General features: G+C 34.7%; 3 protein-coding genes across 4 annotated transcripts; 1 reads left to right on the top strand and 2 right to left on the bottom strand.

Moving 5' to 3' along the window:
* The first annotated feature begins 2,360 nt into the window (after window positions 1–2,360).
* Window positions 2,361–4,440, top strand: LOC112524089 (cytochrome P450 CYP749A22-like). Its single transcript, XM_025133733.1, has 5 exons — window positions 2,361–2,634; window positions 2,700–2,923; window positions 3,083–3,315; window positions 3,423–3,792; window positions 4,012–4,440. The coding sequence occupies exons 1-5, from the start codon at window positions 2,361–2,363 to the stop codon at window positions 4,438–4,440; spliced, it is 1,530 nt and encodes a 509-aa protein (XP_024989501.1).
* A 3,584-nt stretch (window positions 4,441–8,024) lies between these two features.
* Window positions 8,025–9,557, bottom strand: LOC112525415 (selenoprotein K). Its single transcript, XM_025135539.1, has 4 exons — window positions 9,472–9,557; window positions 8,834–8,937; window positions 8,597–8,738; window positions 8,025–8,241 (listed from the first exon to the last, which is right to left on the bottom strand). The coding sequence occupies exons 1-4, from the start codon at window positions 9,488–9,490 to the stop codon at window positions 8,204–8,206; spliced, it is 303 nt and encodes a 100-aa protein (XP_024991307.1). The 5' UTR covers window positions 9,491–9,557; the 3' UTR covers window positions 8,025–8,203.
* A 1,929-nt stretch (window positions 9,558–11,486) lies between these two features.
* Window positions 11,487–26,878, bottom strand: LOC112525235 (nucleolar protein 14). 2 transcript variants are annotated; one of them, XM_025135273.1, is made up of 15 exons: window positions 26,584–26,878; window positions 25,921–26,055; window positions 21,485–21,638; window positions 19,131–19,210; window positions 18,582–18,641; window positions 18,301–18,471; window positions 17,877–18,005; window positions 16,152–16,811; window positions 15,322–15,514; window positions 15,053–15,246; window positions 14,353–14,445; window positions 14,112–14,251; window positions 13,424–13,702; window positions 12,956–13,285; window positions 11,487–11,829 (listed from the first exon to the last, which is right to left on the bottom strand). In XM_025135273.1, exons 1-14 carry the CDS (start codon window positions 26,809–26,811, stop codon window positions 13,021–13,023), a joined length of 2,781 nt encoding a protein of 926 aa, XP_024991041.1. In that variant the 5' UTR covers window positions 26,812–26,878; the 3' UTR covers window positions 11,487–11,829; window positions 12,956–13,020. The 2 variants fall into 2 exon arrangements, with proteins under 2 accessions (XP_024991041.1, XP_024991040.1); XM_025135272.1 differs by having other exon boundaries at window positions 11,488–11,829; window positions 14,353–14,457.
* Between the last annotated feature and the right edge of the window lie 892 nt (window positions 26,879–27,770).

Raw genomic sequence — 27,770 nt, forward strand, 5'->3', positions numbered from 1 at the left:
ATTTCTCAATTTAACTCTTTATTTCACAAATTTTTAATTTACTTATTAGAATACTCAACGAGCTCACTGCCCGGCCCATGTACGTGGCCCACTACCATTGGTTATAGTTTCAATTTAATTTTGCAAAAAGTTGAGAAAACCAAATAAATTTCCTATTTTGAATAATTAACTTCTTATTTTTTTTTAATAAATAAACCATTAAATTTTAAAAATTGGTTACCTACGTTTTTTTAACTCAAAAAACTTTCCCACAACCGGCTTGTAAGGTTTTAAATTAGATAAAACCCTAAATCAATTTTACCATTTTCCAAACCATACGTTATTCAAACCCCTCACACCCAACACCATCACTCCCCCTTGCTACCCCATTGTCATCGCTCTCCATCAACGCCCATTGTCACTGTGAATCTCACACTTTTTTATATGTCCTTTGTAGATCAATTCACATTCTTTTCCGACAATTTAATAGAGTACATATAAACAGATCAAAAAAGAGAATCGAAAACCCCCCAAATAAACAAGAAGGGGCCCACGGCAGTGATGAGTGGTGATGGAGAGCGGACAACAATGGAAGAGTTAGAGTGACGGTGTTAGGTGTGGGGCTTGAAAGTCGTAGGGTTTGAGAAAGGTAATTCAACCGATTTATATATTTTTTAACTTTAAAACCTTATTAGAATTCAAATAGTTACAAGTGGTTTTTTTTTGGGTTAAGAAAATGTATGTAACTAGTTATAAAAGTTTGACAGTTTTTTATCAAAGAAAATATTTATGAACTTAATCCTTCAAAATGAAAAAGTTTAATGAGTTGTTCATTTAGAAAAAAAAAATCCAGACTTAATCTTTTAAACAGAGAAAATTCATTGGGTATTCTAGACTTTCCCTTTAATTTCATACAAAATATCAAAAATAAAATGAACTGGGTTGCTTCGGTTTTGAACTTGTCTAGACCAAACCAAATAAAAACGATTAAATACATGAAATAACAACATACTTTTATATAAAATTTTTATTATAGCATTCTATTTTCATTTTTACTTATTAAAAAATGTACTTTCAAATTAATTTTTTTATCAAAACATCGTACTTTGAAAAATCTTTTTATGGTAAAAAAAAATAACAATTCTTATTTATATTTTTCAAAAATACATATTTTTTAAAAATGTTAGCGAGATATTGTGTTATACTAGTTTTATTAATATTGATATATTAATGAATAATCTAGAAACTTTCTAATTTGTTTAATATATTTATTAAATAACATGTAAAATGTCTAAATAATAAAATATTAGAATAAAAAGTACAATGTTGTATAAGTGTTATAATAAAATAATTTTGAAATTGCAATGTTGTAATAAAAAAATGCCACATCAGCTACAATACATGTGAACAACCTACGTGGAATCGTGGATAGTAAGATGACATGAAAACCTAATATAATGAGTAAATATAAATCAAAAGGTCATCCAATGTTATAATAAATATATTTTTCAAAGTATAACGTACTAATAAAAAATAATTTGAAAATACATTACTTTAATAAAAAAACTAAAAATACAATGTTATAATAAACAAATTTATGAAAGTAGGTTGCTATTTTATACATTTTATTCAAATAAAAACCCAATTTTAAAGATATCTAGAAGCTAGAACCAAACATAATCGTTCAAGTCTAGTTTTCTCCGGTCCTATTTGGTTTTTTCGGTCTTTGCATGCACATTTTGGCTCATGTGAATGGATTTTGGGTTGGCGGAAGTGGCGAGAGGAGGAGATTATAATCATGTAGTCTTTCTTGTTTGTAGTTTTCTTCTATAACAAACAATAGCTTACAAGTTACAATCCAACCGAACAGAACCGAACCCAATCCAATCCGACCCGACATGTTAGTCATTCTTACGGAATCATTCCACAAATAACCGGAATCCAAATGTATCTTCGTTCTTACACGATACTCGTATGCTGATCAATGCTTGCTTTTCTATATTACCCGTTCTTTTCCGTCATCATCATACTCACGCTCTCGATCCCGGTTTTAATAAATAAATAAAAAAGAAATAATGTCAATTAGCCTGGATTTGACAATAGTAGTAGGAATTCTGTCAAGATCAAGCTGGTGTTACATTTACGTCATTTGTCCATATTAAATAAGCTCATTAAGCATCAAAATCAGCACCAACAATGTGTCATCTGATCTTTCCAAGAAAACCATTAAGCCAACAAGAACACAAGCCAAATGGCTAAATGCCAACAAAAAAAGCCAAACATATCTTTCGAACTTATTGGTTCAGACCGTTGCTTTGGGGTGTTTCACTTGATTTCTCTATAAATCCCCAAACTCAACATCATGTAATTGCATTACCAGAATGGCAACTTTTCTGGGAATCTTTATAGCCATACTATGCTCTGTAACCCTCCTACTTCTCTTCAAATTCCTTCACAAATTTTGGTGGATTCAGATGAACATAAAGCGTGTATTAAGCCCACAAGGAATTCACGGACCTCCGTATAGTTTCATCCATGGCAACACCAAAGAAATATCCAACATGAGGAAGAAATCCATGAGCTTTCCCATGGACACATCGCATTACATATTTCCACGGGTTCAACCTCATATCGATTCATGGTTCCGCATATATGGTTGGTGTTATTCTCGTCGTTGGTTTATGATTTATGCAGGTTTTAAGACGTTTTTGTCGATGCAGGTAAGAATTTCGTGTATTGGCATGGTCCAGAAGCTATGTTGGTTGTTACTGAACCTGTGATCCTCAAGGAAATAATGAGTAATCGAGAGATTTCGATGGGGAAACAAGATATGGGGCCGATTATGAAGAAGATCGTTGGAGAAGGTCTGATTTCGTCTGAAGGTGATAAATGGGCGAAACAACGAAAGATCGCGAATCATGCTTTCCATGCCGAAAGATTGAAAGTAAGTTCGTTCGAATCATATATATATAAACGTGTTACAATAAGTTAATAGAACGTTTTTTAATATATTTTGAAATGAAAAGTCATGTATGACGTTTTATAAAGTTGATTTTGTTGTAGTGCGACAATGAAGTCATTTTTCTTGTTCGTTTGGCTGCAGAACATGGTTCCGGCGATGGTTCAAAGTGTCGACATGATGCTAACACGGTGGAAAGAAGCCGGAAACGAAGAGATGGACGTCTACGAAGAGTTCAGAATTTTGACATCAGAAGTCATTTCTCGAACCGCCTTCGGCAGTAGCTACGAAGAGGGGAAACAAGTTTTCCAAAAGCTTGGGGAGTTGACCATGATAGCTTCCAAGAACTCGTACAGAATCAGGCTTCCTGGATTCGGGTAAATTTAACCGACCTACCTTTCGTATCATCAATCAGACATATATTGAAAAGAAATGGTTCAAGTCTAGCTGATGTGACAGTCTAAACCGTTTTTAAACTTCACAGGAAGATCTTTAAAGATAAAGACGATGTAGAATCTGATAAGCTGCAAGCGGGCATTCGCGATCTCATTATGCAGATGATATCAAGCCGAGAGAAGACGATGGATGAAGACGACTCCAGAAATGATTATCTTGGACTACTTCTGAAATCTCATCATGACATCCATGAAAATTTCAAGCTTTCCACACAGGATATTATCGACGACTGCAAAACGTTTTACGCTGCTGGGCATGGAACGGTCTCGCTTTTGCTCTCGTGGGCGACTCTTCTTCTCGCCATCCATACCGAATGGCAAGAGAAGGCACGAGAAGAGGTGCGGCAAGTATTCGGTAACGAAAACCCAACTTCAGAAGGCATTGCAAGACTCAAGACAGTAAGCTTATTGATCTCGTTAACAATTTCCCTAAACAAAATCGGTTTTATAGGATATCAGACATGTCCAAGTGCATGTTTGCTAGTAACTTCATGAACTTAACAGTACTAACACCTTATTTTGTCACCTATACATCACTGTTTGGTAGTAACTTAAACAATGTACAACAGTCTATTAAGACATTCTATTAAGCCGATTTTGTGTGGTGTCTTATTACAGATGGGGATGATCATCAATGAGACATTAAGACTATACCCACCTGGAATTGCTATAACCAGAAGAGTTGGGAGGGAAATGAAAGTTGGAAATCTGAATCTTCCTGCAAATATAAATCTGCAAATACCAGCATTGGCTCTTCATCATGATCCCAAAATATGGGGACAAGAGGCTCATCTCTTCAAACCCGATAGATTTTCCGATGGGATTGTGAAAGCGACTAACGACAATCCAGAAGCATTTCTACCTTTCGGTTATGGACCTCGAAACTGCGTGGGCTCTAGTTTTGGAATAAACGAAGCTAAAACCGCCCTCTCGAAGATCTTGCAACGTTACAGATTCTGCCGATCCCCAAACTACGTTCATGCACCACTTCATCGTATCACACTTCGTCCGAACTCCGGTGTTCAGATCATTTTTCGGGCTCTTTAAATATAACTCGTATGTAGTTTTATTTTGAATGTGTGACAATAACCTTAATGCTGGTTCTTTTTGCCAAGGAAAATTGCATTTCGTCATATTAATCGTTACATTGTCATCAACTTTAATACGTGTGCAAGGGAAAATTGACTAAAATGATCATTTTTCACGTCCAAATTGGTCTCCTAATCATTTCTTTACGGGTTTACCCAAATGTCACTACTTGCACAATATCCAAGTCCGTAATATTATGGAGCTAGTTAAAAAGGAAAAAGAACCATCTGAATGGTTTTGTATCATGTACATCCCTCAACCATTAATCACTCTAATTTCATTTTAAACAATTATATTTCATTTTTCACGATATCATGAAAGCCTCTTAATCATTCTGACCTCTTAATCATTAAACAACTGTCTAACAACAAAAAGTAAACTATGATTTTCGTCCCTGTAGTTTGTGAATTTTTTTTGATTTTCGTCCCTGTAATTTGTTGCTAATTTTGTCCTTGAAATTAAATCTATTAAAATCTTTCATTTAACTTAGAGGTATTTTAATCTTTTTGAATTTTTTTGTTTATTAAATTTCTTTTTTGTTATTTTAGTCTTTTTTATTTAATCAAACTATATATTTTTTGATAAAAGGATTAATACATAAAAAAGTGATACTATTTTGTTATTATTTATGATAAAGTAATTATATAATTTTCATATTTTTGGTCATTATAGTTTTAGTTTCTTCTCAATTTGATTTCCATTAGTAACATCATTTAAGTGTAAGTTGTTGAGTACCCCTCACATGATAGTATTTTATTTTATTTATTCATTAGAGACTAAATGATTAATATTTTTAAAGGAAAAAAATAAGAAAAAATATATTCTTATGTAAGGAGTATTCAATGGCTTGCATATAAACGATGTTAGTCCTGTAAATCAAACTTAAAAAAACTAAAATATAATGAAGAATATAAAAAAAAAGTAGTTATACTAAAAATATTTTAATTATTTTATAATAAACAATATTGATTTTTTTTAATGACAAAAAAAAGGAAGGACATGGAAGAGAGCTTCGACATGGTAAACAATATTAGAATAATATAATTCTTTTCATCTATTAACTTCTTTGTTAAAAAATATAGTTTTATTAAATCAAAAACACAAAAAAATCAAAAAAATAATAATCAAAAAGACTAAAATACCTTTAAATTAATGGAAGAATTCTAACATATTTAGGGGCCGTTTATCAAACGCTTACTCAGGTAAGTGAACACCAAGTCACATTATTTTACCGGATGAATATGGTAAAGATCAAGATTCTTACCCGGTAAGAACAAGATATGGACCAAGAGTCTTACCCGGTAAGTGAGAGCGACGACTCTTACCATGGTAAGAGCTTACCGGGTAAATTGTTGCATACGATACCGTTTTGGTGGACTAAAATCTTACCCGGTAAGTAAATGATAATGTTAAACTTTACCCATAAGTGTTTACTGGATAAGTGTTTGGTAAACGTCCCCTTAATCTCAGGAACAAAAACAATAATAAATTATAAAAACGAAAATCACAATTTTAAAACCACATCGTAGTTTTATCATCTAGAGAATTTTTTATTTGTTTTTTCAAAGTTGAGTATTTTTGGTAGACTTTTAGCTTTAATAGAAAATGTTGTATTATTTCCATCGATGATTTAAGATGTTAAATATTTTGATAATATAAATAATGTTGAAAAAAAAAACAGTTGAAATTAAATGTAAGATTTTAAAGAAAAAATGATTTTTTTTTTAATTTTCTACTGAATTTTTAAACAAGAAAATCTGGTAGAATCAAATGGCGTCAATAGTAGACGACCGCCACTGCATTTTTACAGGAATATATTGGTATCCAATACCCTCTTCTTTTCAACCAACACTTCGCATATTTCCAACATCCCATTTGTGTTTTTCATGCAATCCATAATTAAACACTAACCAACCTACACCTACACCTACACCTACACCTACCTACTTAATACTTTTAGTTTATACCTTTTTCAAACAAATTCTTGCCTTTTGTATATGTGTCTTGTAAGTATGGGTATTCGAATCAGTTTGTCTGCATCGGTAATCCTTGGATTACCATGAATGGGCTGATTCATCGCAGTTCAATCTCTATAACCATAAAAGCTTTGGTAGCGTCTGAATTTAAACCTAGAAAAAGGGTCTTAACCCGTGTAATTTAATGTGTTTATATCATAAATGTAAATTTTGTGGACAGGTGGCAAGTTTTTGGAAAAGCAAGAAAACAGGTGAAGAAAATGGGGTTCCAGAACAACGCAGACTCCTACGTCCGAGAGTCATTTATGCGTGAGGAGTTGCGCAAGAAATAATTTTTTTTTTTTTTTGTTTTGTTTTTGTGATGGAAAGGTGTTATGTTTCGAGGTATTAATGAATTATGGTGCAATATTAACAACTGTTTGGTTTGCAGATCAATGAAATCTTTTGGGAGAATTGGAATTCGGTTTTTGAGAGATTTGGATTTGTTGGAATTAATGTAAAGGGAAAATTGCATCAAAATGAAACCAACTTTCACATGATTCTTATTTTGGGGAACGAACTTTCAAAATCATCATTTTGGGGAACCAACTTTCACCTGATTTTCATTTTGGGGAACCAACTTTCAAAATCATCATTTTGGGAACCAACTTGCACCTAATTCCTATTTTAGGGAACTAACTTGCAAAATAATTATAGAAAAATGGGAAAATTACACCAAAATGAAACCAACTATCACCTGATTCCTATTTTGGGGAACCAACTTTTAAAATCGTCATTTAGGGGTCTTTATCGAACTTTTTGTTTATTTAAAGGTCTGATTGATCTGTTGAACATGTAACAGATAATTTAAGGGTCTCTATCAAACTTTTGGTTGGATTTGTCAAATTTGATTTAAACTTTAATATTGACACAGATTGGTTAGATATAAAAATCTTGAATGTGATATTTAATATTTATTTTTTATTGCATCAATTAATTTTTTTCTATTAAATTGATTTTTTTATTGCATTAGTAAAAAACAATTTTTATCGTGGTAATTTGGATTTTCTCGAAAAATCTTCAATTTGATATCTGAATTTAAAAAACGAGATTTGAAATGAAAAATAGATTTTATTGCATTAATTTTTAAAAAGAAATGAATTTTAGTTATTTTTCAATAATTATTTTGCAAGTTGGTTTCCCAAAATAGGAATCAGATGCAAGTTGGTTCCCCAAAATGACGATTTTGAAAGTTGGTTCCCCAAAATAGGAATCAGGTGAAAGTTGGTTCCCCAAAATGACGATTTTGAAAGTTGGTTCCCCAAAATGACCATTTTGAAAGTTGGTTCCCCAAAATAGGAATCAGGTGAAAGTTGGTTTCCCAAAATAAAAATCAAGTGAAAGTTGGTTCCCTAAAATAATAATTTTGAAAGTTGGTTCCCCAAAATAGAAATCAGGTGAAAGTTGGTTTCATTTTTGTGCAATTTTCCCTAATGTAAAACAACCATTTAGGGTCATTAGACTAGAAAGGATGGTAACGATTCATTTATCTTGTGATAACGAGGGAGATGGGAGACCCGATTCCCATCAATTAAAGTTTAACATCCTTAAAATGTAAATGGCATTAGAGAAGATGTAACCTTTTAGAAATAAGTCATAACCAAACACATATGTCTTAGCTTATCGAATAAATCACACACACTATTAATCCCATTAAGTCATTTCCAAAACGTACTTGTACACTTCTGTTTCGGCTATACAGCGTTTTAGCCTCCACAGCAAGATCCACAGGCTGGAGGGGCGTCTGGAGAAAGAGCCAATTAATAACATTGTTAAGTTTTTAAAATAGAGAAAGGCTATCGAAAACTTAGGGGACATTTACCAAAGGCATACCGGGTAAGTGTTTACCAAGTGTTACCACATTCACTTACCTTATTGGATAACGTTTTCGGCCATTAAAATAGATTGTTGATAAATGTCTTTTACCCGGTAATAGCTTACCGGGTAAGAGTTGTTCTCTCTCAGTTACCGGGTAAGATTTTTGGTCATTGGTATGCATCTTAGCAGGTAAGATTCTCGCTCCTTACCGTGCTCACATGGTGAAGTGATGACACTTGTTAAGCATTTGGTAAACAAATGCTAATGAAATTATAACTTACTGTGGTCGATGCCTCTAACGTGGTCAAGGCCACGTAGACCACCACGATATGGGCCGCCACCCCCGCCACCGCCACTGCCACCACCACCTCCCCACTTCTTGCTGCTACTGGAGCTTTTCTTATAATCATCAGATTTTTCCATCTATAAGTGGAAGGAAGGAAGAAAGGACGATGATTGTTGTATGAAAGAAAACATTACTTAATGAGATGGTTATGGAAAGGAAAAGCTTATATTACCGAAAACAAAGTCATGAAGAAGACTTGGAAGTAATTAATGATTGCCAAAAAGAAATCAGTTACTGTTTTCAGTCGCCATATCGATCGCTTGGATTTCACAACACCTAGTTAATAAATGAAAACAAAGCAACACCATAAGCAACATATCACTAGCTAGCTCCAATTATATCCCAATTCACTCGGTATTAGTTCTTGAACCTAAAAATTAGGGTTTAGGGAGATCAGATACTAATACAACATTCAATGATAGCAAATAAAGTCGCCGTAAATGCTCATAATTCTTCTGATATTTACCACATAATACATCCTTTTTATGATATCTAGTGCTCCATCCCCAAATAAGCTGTAGATGGTCAAAGGAGTATAACCCAAATTATCAAATCAGATGCTCCAAAAGAGTCTCAATTCTTCCATATATAGAAACTCCAGAATCCAATAACAACGATTTCAACTTCAAATTCATCTAATCACCATGGAAACTTGAGTTTTACAAATTTTTAAACCTTTCAGGTTAAATACAGCCATAGAAAACAACGTATATGAAGCTCAATATATGAAATATACATTCAATAACCAAATAACTTCGATTTCCGAAATCAACAAAAGCAATTGAGGAAGAGATTGCGATTGAAGCGTACCTCGTTCGACGTAAGCCATAGAAGATCCGCGTGGACTTGGGGAGTCTTCTCAAACGCTGAAGATGATATAACTCGACCTTCGTGGAAGTTTTGAGAAAAGAAAAATGCTTACGTGTCGAGTTTTTATTGGCGCAGTGACGTGAAAATTGGGTGCTTTTGATCGAGCATAGGAAAAATCACCCGATAGTTTTTGCTTAATATTTCAAAATAGGCCCAAAATAAAACATTGCAAGAGTTTGTTAGACTTGTAATTTTTATTAATTGCATATTTAAATAATCATTTAAGGGCCGTTTACCAAACGCTTACTCGGTAAGCGCTTATCGGTAAAATTTAACATTATTATTTACTTGGTGGATAAGATTTTAGTCCATCAAAACGACATTGTATGCAACAATTTACCCGGTAAGCGCTTACCGTAGTAAGAGTCGTTGTCCTCACTTACCAGGTAAGACTCTTGGTTCTTGTCACGCTCTTAACGGGTAAGATTCTTGGTTCTTATCATATTCATTGGGTAAGATAATGTAACTTGGTAAGTATTTACCCAAGTAAGTGTTTGATAAACGTTCCCTTAGTTAAAATTAAAAACAATTAAACAAGAACAAACAAGAGGATCCACAGGAATCATGTAAACAACAGTACCACCTAAGACCTCATAAAACTGAGAAAACGACCGAAAGACAACAAAGAACAGCCAACAAAATAAGAATTAAAGCAACAGGCTAAAAGATCAAATTGCAACGCATTGCGAAACACAGTTTTTGGAGAAATTGATGAACCTTGACAAGATCCAATTAAATGAGCAAGTTTGAACCAACCCAAATAAATCTTCATTTAAACCAGCTCCCTTGAAAACACGGGTGTTCCTATTTCTCCATATGATGTAAGTTGTGGTCTAAAGGACTGATTGCCATAAACCTTTCAAAGAAACCACGACATGGTTACCTCCATCGAACAAGAGAAGATATGAGATAAAAGATGGAACTGTGCAGTTGTTATTCCATGACTTAAAAATAGTTTCCCACAACTTTTTTAGCAAAAAGCACAACCTAATAACCAATGTTCAAAAATTCTGGTAGCGTCTTTATAGATTGGACGTAGAATCGAGTTGAGATGAATTTCTATTTCGTTTAACTTTTGAAAAACTAGTAATCCTTTTTTGAAGGACCCTACAAACAAAAATGTCAACTTCTAATGGTTCGATCTTGTACCATACCATAGGGGTTTCCAATCTTGATGTCTCCAAGATTTTATTGTCCGGTTTACTTCTATCGTCTTCCAAATCTTTTGATTGTAAAAAATAAAAATCAATTTTATTGACACATTCTTTTCACTGTTACACTTTGACTTAAATTTCAAATTAGTTTTTACAACAATTCAATAAATTAAAATGTACGATACATAAAAAAGAAATTAAAATTAATAAAGTTTTACTTATTAAATATTTTTTTAATATGGGGATGGAATTGAATTGTTTAGCGTTAAATACAATTAGAGGATGTTCATAATTTTTGAGATAAAGTATACATACCATCCCCAACCGAGTTAGTCCATTTAACAAATAAGTTGTAGTACGTTTACACTGAACTATTTTACAAAATATGCTCTTCGTACTTGCAAAGAGTCTGCAACCCAAAAAACACATAAAAATACTCTTTCAAAGACAAATTGGAAGAAATAGTTATGTTCAAGAAGGCTCGTCGCAACATCCACCATAGTGGGCCACGACTCAAGGCTTGTGTCTCACGCCACGTTAAGCCTGATAGACATCATGGTGTAAAGTGCAATACTATGATATTTGATTTTACTTATTTTTTTAATGTCTTATTTGTTAGTTTTCAATATATAACTTCATTTAAATTGTTTATTATCACTGATTCAATATATATATATATATTTATGATATAGAGATTTGCTGCCATAACCTCGTTATGGCTTCCAAGGCTTGAGGGTTGGTCTTGCCGTCACACCTTACACTATTTAATACCTTGAAATACAGACTTCTTTGTGGTAGCATCATTATGTCATTTTAACCAATCTGAATTCTGATCAATAACCATCAGCAGCTACCTAATGATAGAGGACATTTGTTTTGTGCCTGTAAAAGGTATGATCAGATAACATTACTCGGTGTATATAGCTACATTTGCATAACGTCAAAACTTGTGGATGTGCATATAACTATCATCTACCTTGGCTAGAGTTCCCAAAATTCATCCCAACTTAACCTATTTCATACTACAATACACCCAAATTTACCTCCAAATGAGATACCATGCCTCCGAGGTCTGATCCATAAAACAAAACTGAAGTGGGTCATGTAAAAGGTACAGCTTCGAAGCAATGCCAGCAGCAACCGCCTGTCAACAATTTAACATGTCAGATTACGGAACCCAGGCACAAGAACACAGGTTTAGCAGTATATGTACACACACCTACACACACACACCTACATGTATAATATTTGTATGTATATGCGTGTATAAATATATCACTGGCCATTGTCGAAAAGAGCAGCAGATGACTGTATATTAATGACAAAAAAATGAGTCCAAATCTATTCATAATTCCATCACCCCTACTATTAAAATTCATAATATTTCCAATTCAATAATACTATTCTGACTTCTCTCTGTAAATCCAGAAGCAAAGCCAAATACTGTTATAGAAAGTACGCTACCCGACCTTGATCAAACCAGCTCTTGTTGGGTGACAAACACCACTTTATCCAAGCATGCAGGAGCTAAGAAATCGAGAAGCCATTTATCTTGTAGCAAAAAAGTAAGAACCATTCAAAAAGCAACAAAACCATGATTCTGCCACTTTATTCCAGTGTAAAATGTGCCTTTGCTATAATTTCTATTCAATCAAACTTCTGTTGACCTTATTATTGTTTATGGAAATCGAGAAGATGACCAGAATGGAAACCAGAGTCATAAGCACAATATCAACAAATGACTAGAGACCAGTGCAGTGGACACACACACACATGCATAATTACACACATTCAGGAAAAACAGAAGGCCACATAAGGGAAAAATTAGCACATACCAGATGAAAAAATATTATGTTTCTTACAAGTTTTAACTGAGAACAGATTTGAGAAAGGAAACTCTCGTCCTTTGGACCAACCTATGATCAAACCGAGTTCCTAGATCACATTCTCTTCATATTCTAATAACATTTGTCCTAAAATGAAGCCAGTTCTATTTTTGGTTCAACCATTCATAGAACAAAAAAATGAAACCGATGTGCAAGAACTACCTACATATATTCAATTGTGCTATCTCAACCAAACTAGCAGTTTGTAAATATCCTTTTCATAGTCTAATAGCATGAGTCCTTCACCAAAACATGTTCTATTTCAGTTCAACCATTAATATATTTGAAGACAATCAATTTGGAAGAACTGCTGTTCAATTGTGCAATCTCAAAACTGAAATAAAGATGCTTCAAAAAGCTTGCTAATAATAGAAAGTCTCTTACCTGAAGTAGATAACTGTACTTCTTGAGGTGAGAAATCATTCACAACACAACAGAGGACGAACACTTTATTTCCTCCTCTTTTTGTTCTTGCCAAGTTGTCCAGATTTGAATGCATGCTCTTGTTCCTGAAGAAAAGCTCTAGCTCTCCCATACTCCTCGGCCTTTTCTTCTTCTAGGCGTGCCTTATCTCTAGCCTTTGCCTCAGCCAAGAAGTAATTATCCTTCCGCAGCTCACGAGCAGCCCCTTTAGCTTCACGCTTTACAAGTTTCCTTAACTTTCTATCCTCAGCCCGTTGACGATCAGGATCATAATCTCTATTGCTGACAAAGCTGTCAAAAACAATCCACAAACAAGACAGCCAGTCAGTTTAGAAAGTATCATTGATGTTCAACAAGCCAAATCCAGATTGACATGCAGAGCATTCACTATGAAATGTTATCAAGACAATGATCACATAAGAGAATTACTTTTCCTCAAACTTCGGATTAAGTAACTTAATAGGAACCGGCTTTTGCTTCCGCATTTGCAACGGTCGACGTAAGATGTGATGTTCATCAGCTTTCTTCTCTATCTGCTGCGCAGTAGCTCTCAGTTTATCTTTTAATGCAACAGGCATGTGATCTTGTGCTGTTAGTTCCACTAGTAAATTGGAAATTGGCAAGAATATCTCGGGAAATGATTTAAATTCTTCATAAATGTTCGCATATCCTTGTAGCGTATCAACTACTGTTACAAGCATGCTCGCCCTGCATAAAAGCAAATTTCACTAAAGATTGCAATGACAATGATACCACAAATGCAAAAATTATATTACACCATGATAACAATTTGACAATGACTATATTAAAACTCAAAGATCTTTTGTTAATATTAAAACTGAGCTAGAGACCCTCCAATATTAACGATGACTATGTATCAATGATTTTACATTTTGACCCAAATATTAAGACTCAACTCTATATCAATGTTGGCTATGCATAAATGATTTCACAATTCATTCTAGATGAAGTTCATAATCCAGTGGTTTACTGTGTGCATGAACAAAAACATAGCCATATCAAACATACACCGGACTAAATATCCATTCTCATCTTCCAATGACTCCAACTCAAAGTTCTGAATACGGTTATCCTATAAACAGCAAGAACTACAAACCTGAAATTTTCAGAACTAAAATAAAGGCAGTCATCTGGTAAGTCCATTAACGTAAGGAAATCCAGAGGCTTCATTTCATCTACGGCACCATGTATATGCAGCAGAGGCTTTGGGGCTTTTAATTCCATTAGGTGATATAACTGCGACAGGGTTTACTTTGTAAGTTAGCAACAATACAAGCATCTCTCTTATCAACATGTTCAAATATTTGTTTCAGATCTAAGAGACATGTGAAACAAACCTCAGAGTCTTGAGATGGTTCAGACTTTTTGTCCAAAGCTGCCACTAACAAGGTCCGCAGAAACACCAAGGCCTCGGGGCAGAATTTTCTTGACTGCTTGCAGACCTATATAGTAAGACCATAATCATTTACTATGGAAGCAAGAAAGGCAAAAGGTACACTATTGTTATAAATATCAGCAACAAATGATCAAAGCACAACAACCACCCAAGAAGGCATCCAAAATAGTATTCCTGAATAAAAAGAATAGATTATATCATCAAGAGATAACCAAATTCTTGATATCACTTACCCCTTTGTAGAATTATATGACAAACTATAGAAATTAGTGTTATTTATTTTGTCACTCGCAGTTGCAGCCATCTGTTGGAAGGGGAAATTTAGTCTTTTATGGCTCCTGAAAAGTCCTTCCGCCAATTAGAGGTCACTTTAAAGTTAATGCCATAATGTAGGGGGTTTGAAAGTAATTCTCTATGCATTTATATAAAAATTTATTGCCACAAACTAGGTTTTAACCTAACCTAATCCTTTTAATGCTTATTTATCCTTTGTGGTATTATGGTAAATCGATGGTCTTGAGTGCAGTACTCATACTATAGAGTTGCAAGGCAACAATGAATAATCATATTTGGAAGCTATCTTCAGAATACAGTTAGCATAAACAGCTCCTTATCCTGAGAGTGGATTGAAAAGCACTTACAGAAAGAACCATAGAGCATAAGAAAGAGCCAATCGCCACATCACGGCCAGATATAATGGGGCATCGTGTCAGATATTCACACATCAATAATATTGCAGGGGTCATAACAACATGACGAAAATCTGAGCAAGGAAATATCATGGACCAGAGCCTTAGGAGAAATAATGTCTTCATAGAGGGCCAACAGCTTTTTTCTGCAACAAAAGTAAAAGAAGACTAATGTGATATTGCAGTAAAAATCCAAAATGGAAAAGATGTATGAAATAAACCTGAATTCTTGATATCCTCTGCAAAAAGTGATCGAGTTCGAAGTAGTCGCTGACGAGCACAAATGGCAGCAAAGTACGGGATTTCTATACTCATTTCCATTAATGGCTTGACAAGTAAGTTTAACAACCTAAAATTTAATGGCTTTTTATTTGCTGAAACAGAAAAATACTGCAGTAGTAGGCCATAGAATACCTGAAAAAGAAAAGCAAAAAGGAGCATTTTCATACATCAGTACTGATTATGATGACTGATGAGTATGTGAAGTTGAAAGAAGCATTTACATAAACCAAGTTTCAACTATTTTTTAACATGTCAACATAACCAAATAACTAGTCTGAAATAATAAATAAATACCACACTTTAAGAAAACATTTATTCGACTACTCATTCCATCATTATTTTGTTAAAGTTGGAACAAAGAGTAAGCCTAAGGTGAAAAAAATGACACTTGTCCTAAAAGTAAACTTTTTGTTTATATGTTTCCCATATGTGTGCCAAACTCTCATTAGCCGATGCCAGATGTCCTCAAAATATATCCTTTTACTTTGTTTTTTTCTTTTTGTAAACAGCATCCTTTTACTTTATTAATTACGTACTTCTATGATGAGCAAGAACAAGATTAGGGGAAATGGGATTTGTGAGATGGAAAACTACACATAGGGCAGGAAAGAACTATTAGTCTCTAAATGTTATGTGATCACACAAGCCTACTACCTCATGTATAATATTATACTGTATTTGTATGCATATACCAGTTAAGAAGACACTTCAGGTCAATCAAGTGATATGCAATACAAAACATGAACTTAAAACCAGTAGCAGATCATACTTGGATTTTCTTCCGATTTTCTGCTGCAACTTTGATTGCATTGAATGCACGAATTCGCCTGATTGCTTCAATGATTTCGCTATCAGAACGATTTTCCAACAATGAAGACAAGTCATCCATGGTTTTTGGAGCTTCAATTGTATATGGAAGGTCTCCTTGTAGAGGCCCAGGAAGTTTGACCTTTGCAACCTTTTTCTCAGCATCTAAATTATCCACATGTTCATTAGTATTTACAGCCTGTTTATGGTCCCTTGGTTTTACCTCCAAGTTCACACCATCATCCTCTCCTGCTTTTTCCTCCAAGTCGGTGTCATCATCATCATCATCATCATCATCACTTTGTTCCCAGTCTTTTAGAGATTGTGGCATGTCACTTGCCAAGTCATCTCCCTCTTCATCATCATCTTCTTCCTCTCCATCATCATCATCACCATCATCGGATGATTCACCATCATCGCTATCAACATCAATTTCATTTTCTTTTCTCAACATCTGTTCAATCCAGGCCAATTTGGTTTTTGGTTCATCAATAGCAAAGGAATCTCCAAGATCATCCCCAGAAATAGAAGTCAGCTTCTTGGAGGCAGAATTTCCCTGATCATCATCATTATCCTCATCGCTTGTGTCATCAGCAGCATGCATCCTTTTCTGCCGCTCTTCCTGCAATCATGAACCACCATGTACAAGATATTGTTTTAGAATACAATGGAGAATTCTGGACAATTATGTAATAGAAGTCCGACCATGACAGATGATACTATGCACTTTTTGTTTTATATGTCGCATCATGGTAAAAACAATTATTCCACATAGTACATTCCATAACAGAATTTCACAACATTCCACTTTACCCACACACTTTTAATTCTTAGTTGCCAAAATATGTGGTTTGTTGTTCAAGGGAAAATCATAGCAAAGTACCTAATTATAAAAAAACGACTCACCACGAAAGTGGGAGTGATAATTATCTTCTTATATTTTGCTCAATTGCCTACTCTCTTAATTATTTGTATTTCCATTTTGTTTATAGACAACAATATGATGGATTAAAATGACAAATGAAATGAATACAAGAAAAACTAGGAAGCCTAGATCCTGGAATACACTATGTATTCACTGCAATGCTCAATGTGTAATACATGCATAGCAACCATCTCCTCGCGGACAATCGGATACATCATTTCTATCCAAGGGACCCCTTAAATACCAACAGAAGAACCTATATGATGGACTTAGGTAAGTTCAATGATGGCATAATTACAGAAGCATCTGGAGGTCATGTATGCAACATACTCCGAAAGCTTCTAAACATTATTAACTAGAAAGAATAAGAACCACAATGGGGGTAGTGAGAACTGTAATAGATACGGAGAGTTGAACCAATCATTGGACTTGGACAAGGAACATTAACACTTCTAGAGAGCTATTGCGCTCTTTTTTGATTATGTAATAATAAATCAGAATAATGACTACATGATTCATATCTATTGTGGGCTTTGTAGAATAAAAGATTAGCAAAAAAAGGTTCTTAAACCCAATGCCAAGCAGTCACAAGCAAAGGACCGCAATTGATTCTTATTATAGAATTGCTGTTCTTTACATAGGTGGGACAAGAAAGGATGACAGCCTTCTGTCTAAACCACGCTGGGGATGGTGAGAACCACAATCAATACAATGAGTTGAACCAATCATCATACTTGGACAAGAAAAAGAACATTAACATACCTCCAATTGCTCTAGTCGCTCTTTTTCATCTTGTGCAAGTTCTTCAGGAGTTTTTGTCCTATTTGATGGACGGGCACGCATATCCAGCACCATTTCATTGAGTAGTTTATCATAAGCATCAGCTTTCTCCTACAAGTCATTGATTGTATTTTAAATGATAAATCTAATGCAAAAAAACTACAACTGCTAAAAAAGGCTTGCATTTACTGGTATATCTTATTGCAGAGTGTACAACATATTTACGTATTTTAAACTAACAACCAATAAAGAGCATAAAAAGAATGCCTTCTTAATGTGAAAAATCAAATGGACATCTGCCAAAACTCGAGAAATTAGATGCAACACCTCATAAATCAAGCTATTTACCAATCTAAGACCAGATGTTCAGAATTAGCAAGTGTAAATCTACAGAGATAAATCATACCTGATCAGGTTCAACTTTACTGGAAATAACATGATTAATGCTCTTGCTCGTAACATCTTTCACAACATTTATTTGGTTAGGTTGGGCCAAAGAGGACTGCACAGACGTAAATTGTTCATCCAATTTTTTGATCAACAGGTCATTTTCTTCCTTGTCCTTAGCTTTCTCCGCCTGGCAGTATATCAGCAATGGAAGGATAGAAACCATGTTATGCACAAAAATTAGTAATAACCATCAAAGAATGCTCAAAAAATAACATAAAGTAGTTATATGATCACCACCTTGAAAAATTTGCTCTTGGATATTATCTCGTCATACACCTCCTTTTTAGTCTTCTGCCTCTGCAATAAAGAAGACACTGTATCAACAAAAAAACCCAGGAGAAAATATTAAAGGTGTCAAACATCTCAAACTAATACAAGAGAAAGGCTAGTGCAGCCTATTACCAAGTTTGGTTCCAAGGTATCTATGTCCTACAGCCTAGAAATAAAAGTAAAATGAACCACAGTATGTGAGGCACAAGGAATATATGTTGAGACATAGCAAAGGCATTTCACAAACACTGATCCAATACCAAAGTAAATAGAATTATAGAAAGTGAAAATACAAAAGGAGATGGCTGTGTGAAGGCACAACACACAAAAGCAATTTTTGGCTTTGCAGAGAATTGTGCATTTATCTTATCTACAGCTATCATGTGTGCATCCAGCAGTAGATACATAATTGGGAGAGAATTGGTGTTTAGTAACAAGGACTAAGAAACAATAGCTTAAAAGTGAAACACATGCAGATATGAAACATCAACATTCAAGAAATTTAACTCATCTCACATTTTCTTCTCCTTCGATTCCCGTTGCATGAGCACCAGGGGTGCCATGGGCACTAAGCTGTTTTAAGATGACAGACCTCTCTGTAAAAAGTGAGAATTATGTTAAAGCAAACAAAGATAAGAAAAAAGGTTTCAGATACCAAGCAACTAGTTAATCTTTCCAAATCAATCCACTAAAGCATGCATTTTCTCTCACAAGTAAAGTATTGTCCCACATATGTATGCGAAAACAATCTAACACTAAAAAACAAGGCAGCATCCCCAATTTTTTCATATGGTCAGTGCTTCAAAATAGCCAAGTGACAAACTTCAGGAGTGAAAACCCCTCCTCTTCCTTTGGAGCCTAATCAAATAATATGTTTGTTCTTTAACTTCTTTGATAATGAAGAACAAAAAAGAGGCAAAAAATCATGTGTTAGTGATACAGATGATTAAAAGTGTGATCATTTGATGGGGTTTTTAAAAAAAATCATCACATTCCCCAAGTAACGGGTGCAATTTAAAATCTGGACACGTCAATAAGACAAAAATATCAACCATCTCCAATTAGTGCAATTCACATCTCGACATAATAGGGTAGTAGGCTAGATGTAGGGACTTGTAGCTAGAGTGGATGGGCAGGAGGGAGTTAGAGAGGTTGTTGGGGTGGCAAGCTGGCAGTCTAGAACTCTAGGTTAGGGATGTGTTTTTGCATTTCTGCTCGGTTTGTGTTCTGGTTTCGACACATAAGGAGGTAAACTCCCCAGGGTTCCCAAGGACATAAATGGCCTCCTTCAACACACTTTCTACATCAGAAGACACTTCAGATAAAATACAACTCGAGCCAGAGCAACTCATAAAATTTGAGAAGGCAAGAAAATTATCAGACTCAAACATATGCGTAAGAAATAGAGGAAATATATAACTATAATCTCCCTACTTTCATGGTATGCTTCAAACATCCACTCCTTAAATTAATGAAAGGTATGCATCAACTCCTCAACTTGGGTTCTTAGATACAACTTTATATTCCTACCTCATGCCAAGGGCTTTATTTATCACCGCTGATGTGCCCTAGCGGTAAGGGGTAGGTAATCAAATGAGAGATCTTTGTTTAATGGTTTCGATCCAGGGCATCAACTGACTGTTGCTAGGGAGAATGCAATTTCTCTCCCCCCATGATGACCGCAGGACTGGTGCGGTGGGAGACGCTCCAGAGGGTGTTGCATACCCTTTTTTTAGTTGGGTGACGGTTTAGATTCATCGCGGTTAAAAATAACAAAATATCTTCTTTTCCATAAAATAACTGAAAGCTTTCCATACAGTAACATATCCCATCAGTGGGAGCATTAGGACATCTAGGACCTGAAACATCGCAATGCGCTTTCCATTTAAGGTGTATGGATAGCTATAATGTAATAATATTCGCCGAACATTATTCTCTCAACTGCATCATTTAAAATCAATTCCCAAGAGTCTGCAACTGGCAACTTCTTGTAATTTATTTTTACAAAATCACTAATAAGAAGTTCCAATATGCAACTTATTTAATCCATTATCCATATAATTCCAGAATAACTATATCACATTCTTGTCTAGATACAAAAATACACAACAATCAGCACATGAAGCACATAACGTTCTGAACAAGTCAAATGCTACATCAGAAGTTATGGGTTAGATTGTTCGTCAAGGTTTCATACATAGGTGTGACTCTTCCCATACCCCCTCAATGCCAATGAAAAGGAGAAAGATTAATGCATGTGCAAAAATAAAATGCTGTATAAAGAGGCCAACCAATGTAAGTTGTCAAGCGCCTACGATTATCCCTTCTACTCTTAATGCTAAATTACTTGTATGGCTTCATAGAATTATGTAGGCCTTTAAAATGGACACTGGCCTACAATGGTCATAGGATGACAATTGATTGAAACAAATAAAGTAGTAGCACTACACTGGAATAACTTAAAAAACCATGTTCTAGTAGAATGTCAAAGCTTTGGTGTAGATTATTTGCTACAGTTGTCCAACGCAAATATCATCTATTCTATACGATATTCACAAGAACCATGTCTCTGCTGTATAACGTTGATCCTTACAAGAGTTCCCATATGCATACGGTCACCACAAAATGCACACAATATCATTAAGCCTTCTATTAAAAGTTGTATCTTTTTGAGTGAAAACATTACTCTAACTGAACTGAAAGTTATGTTTGAAAGCCCAGCGTTCACCACCTAAATTATGAAACTTCATAGCTTTAAATCAGGCCATTCTATCTTCTGTTGCAATCTTAACTTTTTTATCATGAAAAGTGCACATCAAGTTTCAAACTGTTATTTAATTCCTATTTAAGTAAACAAACAACAAACTTACTCTCAGCCTCTGTAACCTCCCCATCTTCCTCCTCGTCAAATGGTACCTCATCCTCGAAATCATCCCTTTCAGGATACAAACTGCCATCTTCAATATCAAACTCGTCCTCTTCCCCATCAGATAAATTATACTTGCTTTTCTTGCTAAGTTTCACCTATAAGAAATATGATAAACAAATTAGCAATCACTATAGACAAATTAATCAAAAATATATAATACAATAAACAAAACAAGTACTACTTTTTTACCCGAAATGGACAAAAATACAGAGACCGACCTAGAAAATTTTCAAATGGTGGCACAAATTGACCATAAGGGTGAAACCAATAGAAAATTTCCACAAAATTCATATTAGATAAGTCTGGCTAGTTTCTTGCTTTTGCAAGTGAAGGTCATGGGTATGACCCCTCTTATTGCCGCTTTCCTCCAATTTTGCACAAAAGCTATAGAAACCCAAAATTAAAAACGGGATTTGAACCCTAGCCTTTTCAAAGAAAAACTTTAATCTGACAACCTAAACCATTTCAGCCATAACATACTTTTGTCACAAGTTAAGTTTTGAGAAATATAAGACACATAACGAAATATTAAAGTGGCACCCTTAAGAAATGTTATTTTTTTCCTATTACGACAGAACGAGAAAGCAGTGGCATGGGACACCATATGATTCCACATTGGCCCGCCCGGCCCTACAAAATATACGACAGAGACTTGACAGCCAAACTATAAGAAACATTTCCTTTACTTAGACCAAATCAAACTACCGCTCCTTATTCGCCACAATCGAATGGTACTGCCGAACGTAAAAATAGAACTCCAAATGAAATGATGAATGTCTTGTTATTAGATTTCGGGATACCCCAAAACATGTGGGGGGAAGCCCTTCTATCCGCTAACTATATTCTCGACAAAATACCTCATAAGAAAATTGGAAAAACTCCATATGAATTATGGAATGGTCGATTACCTTCATATAAATATATGAAAGTATGGGGATGCTTGGCAAAAGTGGTGGTTCCAAATCCCAAACGGGTTGTCATTGGACCTAAAACCGTTGATTGTATTTTCATAGGGTACGTGCAAAATAGTTCAGCTTACCGATTCTTGGTATACAAATCAGATATACCAGATATTCATGAAAATACAATAATGGAATCGACAAATGCCTCCTTTTTGAGCATGTATTCCATATAAAGATACATCATACTCCAAACACACGAGACATCAAGAAAATTTGAGTAAATTGATTGAAAATTCTGAAAATTCGGTTAGTGAAATGGACAAGCCTAGACATAGTAAATGGTTTAGAATATCCAAATCATTTGGACCTGATTTTCAAACTACTCTATTGTTAGAAAATGATTCGCAAACGTTTATGGAAGCTATGTCTATGCCTGATGCTCCTTTGTGGAAGGAAGCAATGAAAAGTGAAGTAGACTCCATTATGCAAAACCATACGTGGGAGTTAGTTGATCTACCTCCCGGTAGTAAACCATTGGGATGCAAATGGATTTTCAAACGAAAATTGAAAACGGATGGTTCAATTGACAAATATAAAGTCAGACTTGTAGTTGAAGGATTTAAGCAACAAGAAGGTCTAGATTTCTTTGACACTTATTCTCCGATGACGAGAATAACATCAATTAGAATGTTGATAGCTATTGCAGCTTTACACAATCTTGATATACACCAAATGGATGTTAAAACAGCTTTCCTAAATGGGGATTTAGAAGAGGAAATATATATGTCCCAGTCTGAAGGATATGTTGTTCCTGGGAAAGAAAACAAGGTTTGTAGGCTTGTAAAATCCTTGTATAGATTAAAACAAGCTCCTAAGCAATGGCATGAAAAATTTGACAAAGCAATGACGTTGGATGGTTTTAAAATAAATGAAAGTGATAAATGTGTTTACATCAAAGACACTCCAAAAGAATATGTGTTGGTTTGTCTATATGTTGATGATATGCTCGTTATTGGCAGTAATGATGCTATCATCAAAGCTACTAAGAAGATGCTTAGTAGTAAGTTTGATATGAAATATATGGGCATTGCAGATGTTATATTAGGAGTTAAAGTTACAAAAACCACTGAAGGTTATACTTTAACTCAATCACATTATGCAAATAAAATACTTGAACGTTTTAAGAATTATTCAAGTGGAATTGCCAAGAGTCCTGAAGATGTCAATCTTCATCTTTGTAAAAATACCGGTGAAAATATATTACAATTAGAATATGCTAGAGTAATTGGAAGTTTAATGTATATTACTAATTGTACCAGACCGAATATGGCACATGTTGTGAATATACTTGGTCGTTATACAAGTAATCCAGGACGTAATCATTGGAAAGGCATAACTAAAGTGTTGAATTATTTACGTCATACTCAAAGTTATGGGTTACACTATAGAAAATATCCAGCAGTATTGGAAGGTCACAGTGATGCCAACTAGATATCAGTCGCCAAGAAGTCGAAATCAACTAGTGGTTATGTATTTTGTCTTGGTGGTGCAGCTGTATCCTGGAAATCTACCAAACAAACTTTGTTGGCTAGATCAACAATGAAATCTGAATTTATTGCTTTAGATAAAGCGGGTGAAGAGGCAGAGTGGCTTCGAAACTTTTTAGAAGATATACCTATGTGGCCAAAGCCCATGCTTGCCATATGTATTCATTGCCATAATCAATCAGCAATATTGAGAGCATTAAGTTGTATGTATAACGATAAGTCTCGTCATATCCGAAGACGACACAAAACTATAAGACAACTGCTCACAAATGGAATTATTTCTATTGACTATGTAAAGTCAGCTGACAATCTAGCGGATCCATTTACAAAAGGTTTGTCACGTGAAAAAGTTGTCAAATCATCAAGAGGAATGGGTTTAAACTTTAAAGCCTATGACGAAAGATGGAACTTGATGGCAACCCCACCTAATAGATTGGAGATCCCAAGAAATAGGTTCCAAGGGACAACCAAATCGAGTTGAATCGACGACAACATTGTGAGATTTAAATCTCTAACCCATTCTTAGGATGATAAACAGTGTTAACTGCATGGCGAGGATAAGCTAAGCTTTTAACGATTCTTATAGCTTTGAAATATAAGTGGGGTATAGCAGGAATACTCCTTATAAGAAATCGCCTAGTGAGTGTGAAATGAGGCCGTTTCTAGGCGAATGAGGAGAGGCTACATTCTCCAAGTTCACTCATGAATAACCAGGGTTGTTCAAGGCCGAAATGAACACAACCATAGAACTCAATATGTGAGGAGATGTTTTGTGTGTTAGTTGTTGTCTAGATTTACATTGAAGTCTGGGTAGTTCAAGACATCATGATACTACCTAGCCGAGTAAATTCGATGATTATTCACTAAGGTTGAAAAATTGCTATCATTCCCAAAGCAGAACTTCTCCATTGTCCTCTCCTTTTGTAGTAGTGTCTTTAGTTTTCATTGTAATTTCCAGTTATGTGGGGGATTGTTGGATATTTTTTTTTTAATTTAAATGGAAATTATTTTAGTTTTGGTTGGTTGACAGTTTTGTGTCGGTTTCTTTTTAACTGTTTTGGCACTTATTTATACTGCATTTTCCCTCCGTAATTTTTTGTGTTTTTTCCCTCCATTTTATACGTATGATTCTCTTCTCTGCTTTTCTGCATTATGTTTTGGTTGTTGTCCTATTGTTAAAGGAGAGTTGCACATAATCGAGTTCGAAGAACTTCACATATCGGTGCCGCGATTGACGAAGGTGCGTATACGTTGTTGTATCCTGGGAGACATATCGTCATCTGATTCCACCGGCAAATACGGGATGATTTTTTCTTAAGGAGATATATCTAAATCTCAACTCAATGTTCAATTCATTGTTATTTATAATCCCTATATGTATTGTTTATGTTTACGTTCTGACAAAGTGAATATAATGTTATGAAGGAAACTTAAAAACCACACAAAGAAATTGATGGAAGGGGATGATTTATTAAAGCAAGCTTCTGTGGCTTTTATAGCCGAATACAAAACAGAATGCAAAACTGAAAAAGCAACAAATAAGGAAGATACCAAAAAACTCCTGAAAACTAGGACCTACTGGATTAAATCAAAAAAACAATCTTTGACCAACATATAAGTCCTAACAGTAACTTGAATTCAGGAATCTTAACAAATGAAAAACTGGTTTGTCCTTTCTTTCCCCAAAACTCAGTTGCTCCATAACCACCAAGTGCATAATCCTATTAATAAAGCACACTAATTTCCGACAAGTCAAATGTTGCATAATTTATGATTCTATTAAAAATGATACAAACCAAAACGCATCTAAGCTGTCAATTTCAGCCTATAGCCAAGTAACAAGAATATTTCCATCTATCTTCTATAAATTTCTGTATAATCAAATAAAATAAAAAGAAATATGAATATCCAATTAGAAAAACAATTACCCGCATTTCTCTTTGAGATCTGAGAATGGCCTTATCAAACTCGCCAAGCTCCTCATTTTGCTCTCCAATTCGCTTATCCACAAACACTGATGACTTACCACTCTGCTCGTAATCTTTCAGCAATGTTTTCTTCCTCTGTACTTTTTGCCACATAACAAACAAATCAAATTTACATTTCAAGCTTCACAAACCTAAGCTATAGTAAATGTTTTATACAAGTAGAAGAAAATTTTGCATCAGCAGATAAAAGAAAGGAGACAAGTCAATAGAACATGTCATATATCTTCCAACGAACTATCTTCCACAAGAATTAGAGTCCACATTCCGTAGCTCACAACGATATGATTAAAAAATGCAATTCGGTTGGTAAATTTGAGGTGATACTCTCAAATTAGAATGTAATTTTGGTTTTGGGAAGTACTATAACCTATCATTTTTCAAAAGAAAAAACAAATCTGCAATGCAATTGGTTATTATGCAACAAAGATATTAATTCACATCGATCAGTTTTTCTCAATAAGTTAAAAAAAAAAAAAAAAACTAATCGTTCGTGAATTAAAATCTCCGTGAAACGGCAAGGTCTCTTTCTCCGAAAGCGAAAGAATATTAAGCAACAAAGATCATCTGCAGCGGGATCATATGTCTAGAGATAGAGATTATTGCCTTCTCAATAGCGAGGGTGCGTGCGAGGCCAATACGGCGTTCCTCTCCTTTGCGTTTCTTGCCAAGGATATCAAATTTGCGACGAGACCAAATGGTTTCAAAGGGGTTAGGTTTTGCCGCTGGAGCTTTGACTTTCATGGCTATGGCGTTGGGATTTATCTTCTTCTTATTCTTCTTCTTCTTATTTGCACTGTCATTGTTACTTGCAACTCTCGACACTTTCACCATTGTAGCAGCTCGCTTGAGCTCTCCTTCGACAACCACCAGTGATTTTGTCTCTGCAGGTAGAGAATTGCAGGATGCCGAGAGAGAAGGGTTTTAGGGTATTGCAATCAGGGAGGGAGGTTTATACTCTGGGCTGGGCGTATATTTATTTTCATACATCCGGCCCAAGGTTTATATTCTGGGCTGGTCTTATATTTAATTTCATCCATGAGGCCCAAGCCCAACTATTATGGCTTCTTGTTCTTGCCCAATGCCCTATATACCAAAGTTTAAATTTGAAATTTCTAGTTCCATTAGGGTGCATCGGTTTTGATCCTTATAAAAAATTTCTAAGACCAATCTATACCCGGTTATCATCATATCGGTCCCATCGGGCTGGGACAATATAAAATACTCTGAAAATAAATGATAAGTTAGTTAAATGATAATATAAAATACTCTGAAAATAAGGTTATTTTTGGTTAGCTAGAAATAGCTTTTTTAAAAATTAACTTATAAGCCATCTTAATCTTCTTTGGCTAACCAAGCATGACCTTTATCAAGTATGAGAACATCCATAATGAAGTGATTTATAAGAACCTTAAACTGGTTTTTTTTGCCACATCAATGCTAAAATGATAAAATAAGAGTCTGCAAGACCGTTTACCAAACATTTACACAGGAAAACAACATAGCACTTTCTTTTTCATATTTATTAATTATCTATTATTAAATTAATTTTAATTCTAATTCTAATTCATATATATTTTATAAATTATCAGTTATAAACTATGAAACTTGTGAGAACCTCATGAATAACCAATAGAAAACAACCATTGTAGATGCTTTTGAGTTTAGTTTGCATCTTGCTAGTAAAACCTTATGTATCTAGTGGAGAGAAGTTGTGAGATGTTGTTGTATGGACGTTTGGCGTTGTTCATTTGGATTTATGTACTACTCACCTTTGTTGACATTTCTTTCAA

This window comes from Cynara cardunculus (assembly GCF_001531365.2).
Source record: "Cynara cardunculus var. scolymus isolate 2C chromosome LG 13, CcrdV1, whole genome shotgun sequence".
NCBI classification, from domain to species: Eukaryota; Viridiplantae; Streptophyta; class Magnoliopsida; order Asterales; family Asteraceae; genus Cynara; species Cynara cardunculus.